Consider the following 7803-nt stretch of genomic DNA (forward strand, 5'->3'; position numbering starts at 1 on the left):
GACCAACATGGAGAAACCCCATCTCTACTAAAGATACAAAATTAGCCAGGAGTGGTGGTGCATGACTGTAATCCCAGCTACTCAGGAGGCTAAGGCAGAAGAATCGCTTGAACCCTGGTGGCGGGGTCTGCGGTGAGTCAAGATTGTGCCATTGCAACCTGGGCAACAAGAGTGAAACTCCTTCTCAAAAAAAAAAAAAAAAGAGAGAAGGGAACTCCTACACACTGTTGGTGGGAATGTAAGTTAGTACAGCCACTATTGAAAACAATATGGAGGCCGGGCGCGGTGGCTCAAGCCTGTAATCCCAGCACTTTGGGAGGCCGAGGCGGGTGGATCACGAGGTCAGGAGATCGAGACTATCCTGGCTAACATGGTGAAACCCCGTCTCTACTAAAAATACAAAAAACTAGCCGGGCGTGGTGGCGGGCGCCTGTAGTCTCAGCTACTTGGGAGGCTGAGGCGGGAGAATGGCGTGAACCCGGGAGGCGGAGCTTGCAGTGAGGAGATCACGCCACTGCACTCCAGCCTGGGAGACACAGCGAGACTCCGTCTCAAAAAAAAAAAAAAAAAATGGAGATGTCTCAAAAAACCAAAAATAGAACTACAATAGAACTACCATGTGGGCTGGGCAGTGGCTCACACCTGTAATCCCAGCACTTTGGGAGGCCGAGGCTGGTGGATCACCAGAGGCCAGAAGTTCACGATCAGCCTGGCCAACATGGTAAAACCCCGTCTCTACTAAAAATATAAAATTTAGCTGGGCCTGATGGAGGGTGAGGCCCACATGGTAGTTCCTACTCGAGAGGCTGAGGCAGGAGAATCACTTGAACCTGGGAGGCAGAGGTTGCAGTGAGCTGAGACCCGGGCATTGCACTCCAACCTGGATAACATAAGCAAAACTCAGCCTCAAAAAAAAAAAAAAAAAACAAAAAAACAAAAACAAAGAACTACCATGTGATCCAGCAATCCCACTACCTGGAGTTTATCCAAAGGAAAAGAAATCAGTATATAAAAAAGATAACCTGCATCTCCGTGTTTACTGTAGAGCCATGTTTGCAATAGCAAATATATGGAATCAACCTAAGTGTTGATCAGTGGACAAATGAATAAAGAAAACATGATACATATACACAGTGGAATTCAGCCATAAAAAAATGAAATCATGTTTACAGCATGGATGGAACTGGAGGTCATTATGTTAAGTGAATAAGCCAGACACAGAAAGGCAAATATCACATGTCCTCACTTACATGTGGGAGCTAGAAAAGCTGATCTCACGGATGTGGAGAGTAGAACGATATCAGAGATTGCAAGGGTGTATGTGGGTGGGAGAGGTGGATGAAGAGAAGTTGGGTAATGGGTACAAACATATACTTAGGAAGAAGGGATAACTTGTTTTTTTTTGTTTTTTTTTTTTTTGAGACTGAGTCTGGCTCTGTCGCCCAGGCTGGAGTGCAGTGGCCGGATCTCAGCTCACTGCAAGCTCCGCCTCCCGGGTTTACGCCATTCTCCTGCCTCAGCCTCCGGAGTAGCTGGGACCACAGGCGCCCGCCACCTCGCCCGGCTAGTTTTTTGTATTTTTTAGTAGAGACGGGGTTTCACCGTGTTAGCCAGGATGGTCTCGATCTCCTGACCTCGTGATCCGCCCGTCTCGGCCTCCCAAAGTGCTGGGATTACAGGCTTGAGCCACCGCGCCCGGCGAAGGGATAACTTGTAATGTTCAATAGCAGAGTAGGGTGACTGTAGTTAACAAAGTACTGTAAATTTCCATAGCTAGAAGAGAGGACTTGAAATTTTCCCAACACATAGAAATGTTAAATACTCAAGGTGATTGATACCTTAAATATCCTGACTTGATTACTGTACATTCTATGTATGAAGCAAAGCAAAACATCACATGAACTCCATAAATATGTAAAAATTTTGTGTATCAATACATTAATTATTTTTGTTTTCCTTTTCTTTTCTTTTTTTTTTTGAGACAGAGTCTTGCTCTATCGCCCAGGCTGGAGTGCAATGGCGCGATCTCGGCTCACTGCAACCTCTGCCTCCCAGGTTCAAGTCATTCTTGTGCCTCAGCCTCCTGAGTAGCTGGGATTACAAGCTTCCAACTCCACACCCAGCTAATTTTTGTATTTTTAGTACAGACGGGGTTTTGCCATGTTGGCCAGGTTGGTCTTGAACTCCTGACCTCAGGTGATCCTCCCACCTTGACCTCCCAAAGTGTTGGGATTACAGGCGTGAGTCACTGTGCCTGGCCCAATTTTTTTTTTCTTTTTGGGACAGGGTCTCGCTCTGTCGCCCAGGTTGGAGTGCAGTGGCATGATCTTGCTCACTGCAACCTTTGCTTCCTGGGTTCAAGAAATTATTATGCCTCAGCCTTCTGAGTAGCTGGGACTACCAGCTGGCACCACCAGACCTGGCCAATGTTTGTATTTTTAGCAGAGATTGGGTTTCACCATGTTGCCACACTGGTTTCTAACTTCTGGCCTCAAGCAATCTGCCCACCTCAGCCTCCCAAAGTGCTGGATTACAGGTGTGAGCAACTGGGCTGGGCCTAAATTGAATATTTTCAAAATTTAAAAAATACTGATTTCTAAGGGTATATTTTTCCTTATTCAATTTCTACACTATTCACCACATGGAGTGCAGTGAAGCAGTTCCAGAACTCAAAGTAATAATATAAGCATATTAATATTTAATTATTAACAATTAATAATTAATTTGTGCATATGAGATCAGCAGGATCTCAAAAAAAGTATTTCAGGTGAAAAACAGCAAGGGTAAGCCAGAAAATACAAAGAAATCTTGACTGGAAAGTCAGCAATAAAGAACACCATTGAATAAAAAGGAAGGCTTGATATACTAGGGCGGGCAGGGGAGCCAAGCAAGTAGATCCAGGGCCAGAAGGACAGCAGGGACCTGGTAGGCCTTGCTTGTTATCTCCAGCAAGCAGCCCCATGCTTAGCAAACAGTATTCTGCATCCTGTGTGATTGCAGGTATATTCCAAATGTGGGGATGAAGGCAACTAGTACTTATAGTCCAACGCCACTAGCCATGACGATGACCCATCTGGGCTGAAAAATAAATACCTTAAATCTAGGAAGCAGAGGATACAACCCAGGACAACAGGAAGGGGAGACTTCGTATGAGAAGAACTGAGGCCCAATCCAGTTTAGAGAGGAGACTGAAGGCTAAAGGAGGAAGGTTTCCCAAAAAAAATTAGGATTCGAAAGTTGATGCTATTTTTGGTAATCTGGAACAACGTAAAGAAGTAGAAATGGCGGGCCGGGCGCGGTGGGTCACGCCTGTAATCCCAGCACTTTGGGAGGCTGAGGTGGGAGGATCACCTGAGGTCGGGAGTTCAAGACCAGCCTGACCAACATGGAGAAACCCCGTCTCTACTAAAAATACAAAATTAGACGGGCATGGTGGCTCATGCCTGTAATCCCAGCTACTTGGGAGGCTGAGGCAGGAGAATCGCTTGAACCTGGGAGGCGGAGGTTGCGGTGAGCCGAGATTGCACCATTGCACTCCTGGGCAACAAGAGTAAAACTCCTTCCCAAAAAAAAAAAAAGAAAAAGAAAAAGAAAAAAGTAGAAATGGCCGAGAACGGTGGCTCATACCTGTAATCACAGCACTTTGGGAGGCCGAGGCAGAAGGATTGCTTGAGGCCAGGAATTCCAAAGCAGCCTGGGCAACATAGCAAGACCCTGTCTCTGTTTTAAAAATTTAAAATTAGTCAAGCATGGGGTGTGCGCCTGTGGTCCCAGCTACTCGGGAGGCTGAGGTGAGAAGATCGCTTCAGCCCGGGAGGTCGAGTCTGCAGCGAGCTAGGATCGCACTGCTGCATTCCACCCTGGGCCACAGAACAAGACCCTGTCTCAAAACAAACAAAAAATAAATTTATGTATGTTAGCAACAACTACAATGTAATTTAAAACTTCGCCATTCCGATTCCATCCTCACCAAGCACGTTCTTTCGCCTGCAGCTTCGGTCTAGAGCCTGAGCGAGCCGAGCTGCGGATGCCAGGGGCTGGGTGGACTCCGCAGCTAAACTCCTATTGTAAAACACACACCTGCTTCTACCGCGGATGTACACATGGTTTGCCAGGGTGTGCGCGTCTTCCCAAGGGATCTGGGGACCAGATTCCAGCTCCTGCCATCGGGAGGCACGGTAAGAGCCCGTAGGCGACACAATTCTGAGCACCGCAGATACCGAGGTCCCCGCTGCGCTCCAGTCTGTCAACAGAGGCTTCAGGACCGCGAAGTCCTTTCAAACGCCCGCCAGTCCCAGTCCAATCACTGCACAGATTCTTCCGGGATCGTCGCCAATCATCGGCCGTTGCGTCTTGCTGGTAAAGAGGGGTAAGTGAAGCTTCGGGCCCGTCCATCTTTCTTGAAGGCAAGAAGCCTCTCTTCTACTTCCCAGACACCCTGCCTTGCCCACCACAAAAAGCATCCGAAGCAGGTTTATTTAAGGGCAAGTGGGACGATGAGGCCAGAGAAGTCAGAAAGGCTCCATATTTGATATGGTAAAAGAATGGCGCCCTTAAGAGCAGCCTGTGACAATTGAAGCTAGGTGGTCGCCATATTTTCTGAAGGCACCTTCCGGGTCCCTTAACCCGGGTGTCTATGTCCAAGCGGCCATGAAGTGAATAAACACTGAGGAATTATATTTGTCCCTATCAGAATCCTCGAATCCCTAGCAGCCAGTCCCTGCTAATTCGGTTGCCTCGGCTGCGTTCGGACGCCACGGCTGGGCGGGGCCGCCCTTCCTGTGGACAACGACAGCTGAGGCCGGGAGCGGGGAGACGGCGGCCCCAGGGACCTGGCGGCCGCCGATCGGGGCTGCAAGGCCCCATGGCGCCGCCCCCAGCCCCGCTCCTGGCGCGGAAGCCCGGGGAGACCCGGCCTGGTTGCAGGAAGCCCGGGGCTGTGAGCTTCGCGGACGTGGCCGTGTACTTCTCCCCGGAGGAGTGGGGCTGTCTGCGGCCCGCGCAGAGGGCTCTGTACCGGGACGTGATGCGGGAGACCTACGGCCACCTGGGCGCGCTCGGTGAGAGCCCCGGGTCCGAGCCCCCTCCTCCTTCACTGGGTTCACAGGGGAGATGATGTGGAAGGGCCGAGAGAACTGTGAGCCCTAACCCCGCACTCTTGCGCCAACACCAGCAGCCACCTCCCGTTCCCAGGGCTTCAGGTACCCCCTCGGGAGTGTTTTCACCCGCATCCACTTCATTCAGGCAGCAGCACTGCACCCCGGTCCAGGTTGAGTATAAGCTCCGAGGGGGTGCCCTCAGCCTGGAGGGGAATGCCAACTCCCCACGATGGCCTCTCAGGCCCGTGCTGTGATCCCTGTTCTCTCCCAGGATTCCCAGGCCCCAAACCAGCCCTCATCTCTTGGATGGAACAGGAGACTGAGGCTTGGAGCCCCGCCGCCCAGGATCCTGAGAAGGGGGAAAGACTGGGAGGAGCTCGGAGAGGTGAGGGATAGTCCCGGGTCCGCCCCCCCCTACTTGATTTTCCAAGGCTTCCTGTCTAGCAGAGTTTCCTTTCAGGCCCCCACTTCCAGCATCCTTAAAGAAATTCAACTGTGTTGGGTACTAGAGGAGTAAAGAAGGCAGACCTGGTACAAAGTTTTCAGAACATAGGACAGCGGTCCTGTGGGGACTGGGAGCCCAGTCCAACATGCTTGTGCTTCCAGATTTCTCTCATTCTCTCTCTCTTTTTTTTTTTTTTTTTGAGAGGGAGTCTCACTCTGTAGCCCAGGCTGAAGTGCAGTGGTGCTATCTCGGCTCATGGCAACCTCTGTCCCCTGGGTTCAAACGATTCTCCCACCTCAGCCTCCAGAGTAGCTGGAATTACAGGCACACGCCACCACGAGCGACTAATTTTTGTATTTTTAGTACAGACGGGGTTTCACCATGTTGGCCAGGGTGGTCTCGAACTCCTGATCTCATGTGACCTGCCCGCCTCGGCCTCCCAAAGTGCTGGGATTAAAGGCCTGAGCCACTGTGCCAGGCCAGCTCATTCTCTCTCTTTCAGGAATAACTAAAACTCCCCAAGATTGGAAGTGCCTTCAGGTCTACCTTTCACATTCCTCAAGTGAGGCAAAGTGGCACGAGAAAAAATACCCAGTCATTGACAAGTTGGCTTTTCTCCCTTCACCATCCCCCAGTGGAGTGACCTTGAGCAAATGTTTCCTCATCTATAAAAGAGTCTTACCTTACAAAAAATGGAGAAACCACACTAATAATAGCCTCTGCTTGGCCAGGTGCGGTGGGTCATGCCTGTAATCCCAGCACTTTGGGAGGCTGAGGCGGGTGAATCACCTGAGGTCAGGAGTTCAAGTGCAGCTTAGCCAACATGGTGAAACTCTGTCTTTACTAAAAATACAAAAATTAGCTGGGCGTGGTGGTGAGCTCCTGTAATCCCAGCTACTTGGGAGGCTGAGGCAGCCTGGGTGACAGAGTGAGACTCTGTCTCAAAAATAAATAAATAAATAAATAAATAAATGCCCCTGCTTCCTGAGCACTTACTAAGTGCTTAACATGCATCTACTCAGCTAATCCAGCAATGCTGTGAAGTGAAAAGCCGTTATTATTCCAATCTGATGCATAAGGAACCAAGGCTCAGATAAGTCACTTTCAGGAGATCTGAATCCTGTTTACCTTGTTCTAAAGCCTGTGTGTTAATCACTGGACAGAACTTCTCTGGCACTGCCTTAAGTGAAAAGCATTCTATAACCTGAGACAGTCTGTGCAGAAGTGTTTGTAAGTGTAACTTAATTCCGGTTTCCCAGGAGATGCCCCAAACAGGAAGGAAGAGGAACCCGAGGAAGTTCCAAGAGCCAAAGGGCCTAGAAAGGCTCCTGTGAAGGAGACTCCTGAAGTGCTGGTGGAATGCAACCCTGACCCAGCTATCAGCGTTGCCCCGGCACGGGCACAGCCACCCAAAAATGCTGCCTGGGACCCGACCACAGGAGCACAGCCCCCCGCACCCATGCCCAGCGTGGATGCTCAGGCTGGCCAGCGGCGCCATGTGTGCACGGACTGCGGCCGCCGCTTCACCTATCCCTCGCTGCTGGTCAGCCACAGGCGCATGCACTCCGGGGAGCGGCCCTTCCCCTGCCCCGAGTGTGGCATGCGCTTCAAGAGGAAGTTCGCAGTGGAAGCGCACCAGTGGATCCACCGCTCCTGCTCTGGGGGGCGGCGGGGCCGGAGGCCTGGGATCCGGGCTGTGCCTCGGGCCCCCGTCCGAGGTGACCGGGACCCGCCTGTGCTCTTCCGGCACTACCCAGACATCTTCGAGGAGTGCAGCTGAGCAGCACCGCAGGCTGGAGTTGAGCCTGACCTTGGCACGAAGGACTGACGGAGCCCTGAGGTGGGCCACTGAGTCGGGGACTCCGAAACTGAAATTCATGCCCTGGACTTTCCTCAAGGATCCCTCAAGTTTCCAACTTGTAAAAAGAAAAGTGCCTGTAAAGATTCGATAGATTAGACTTGCCACCCCTCTCCCCAGTCTTTTGTAAAAAAAAAAAAAAAAAAAAAAAAAAAAAAAAAAAGAAGAGAGTGAGATCCTGGACTCATTTCAAAGTGTTATCTGAAGATCAGATCAGGTGCAACAGAGACCTTTCCCTCATCTCAGGAACTAGCCACTCCTTATCTACTTCAAATGCAGATGCTGAGGGGGGACCAAGACCTGGGGAGGGGACCTACATGGAGGGCGTTGTCAAGCCCTGGCTAATTGTCATCAGCAGGGGACCCAGATACTGGAGTGGATGGGAATAGAATAAATGCAGG

The 7803-nt window shown here is 50.7% G+C and overlaps 1 protein-coding gene across 2 annotated transcripts; it reads left to right on the forward strand.

Annotated features, from left to right (window-relative positions):
- Positions 1 to 3701: 3701 nt before the first annotated feature.
- ZNF688 (zinc finger protein 688) lies at positions 3702 to 7565 on the forward strand. Of its 2 annotated transcripts, XM_003916766.5 has the most exons (3): positions 3702 to 5060; positions 5371 to 5484; positions 6804 to 7565. In XM_003916766.5, the coding sequence occupies exons 1-3, from the start codon at positions 4865 to 4867 to the stop codon at positions 7322 to 7324; spliced, it is 831 nt and encodes a 276-aa protein (XP_003916815.2). In that variant the 5' UTR covers positions 3702 to 4864; the 3' UTR covers positions 7325 to 7565. The 2 variants fall into 2 exon arrangements, with proteins under 2 accessions (XP_003916815.2, XP_009194533.2); XM_009196269.4 differs by lacking the exon at positions 5371 to 5484.
- The last annotated feature ends 238 nt before the right edge of the window (positions 7566 to 7803 follow it).

The sequence above is a fragment of the Papio anubis genome, chromosome 18 (assembly GCF_008728515.1).
Source record: "Papio anubis isolate 15944 chromosome 18, Panubis1.0, whole genome shotgun sequence".
Lineage (NCBI taxonomy): Eukaryota > Metazoa > Chordata > Mammalia > Primates > Cercopithecidae > Papio > Papio anubis.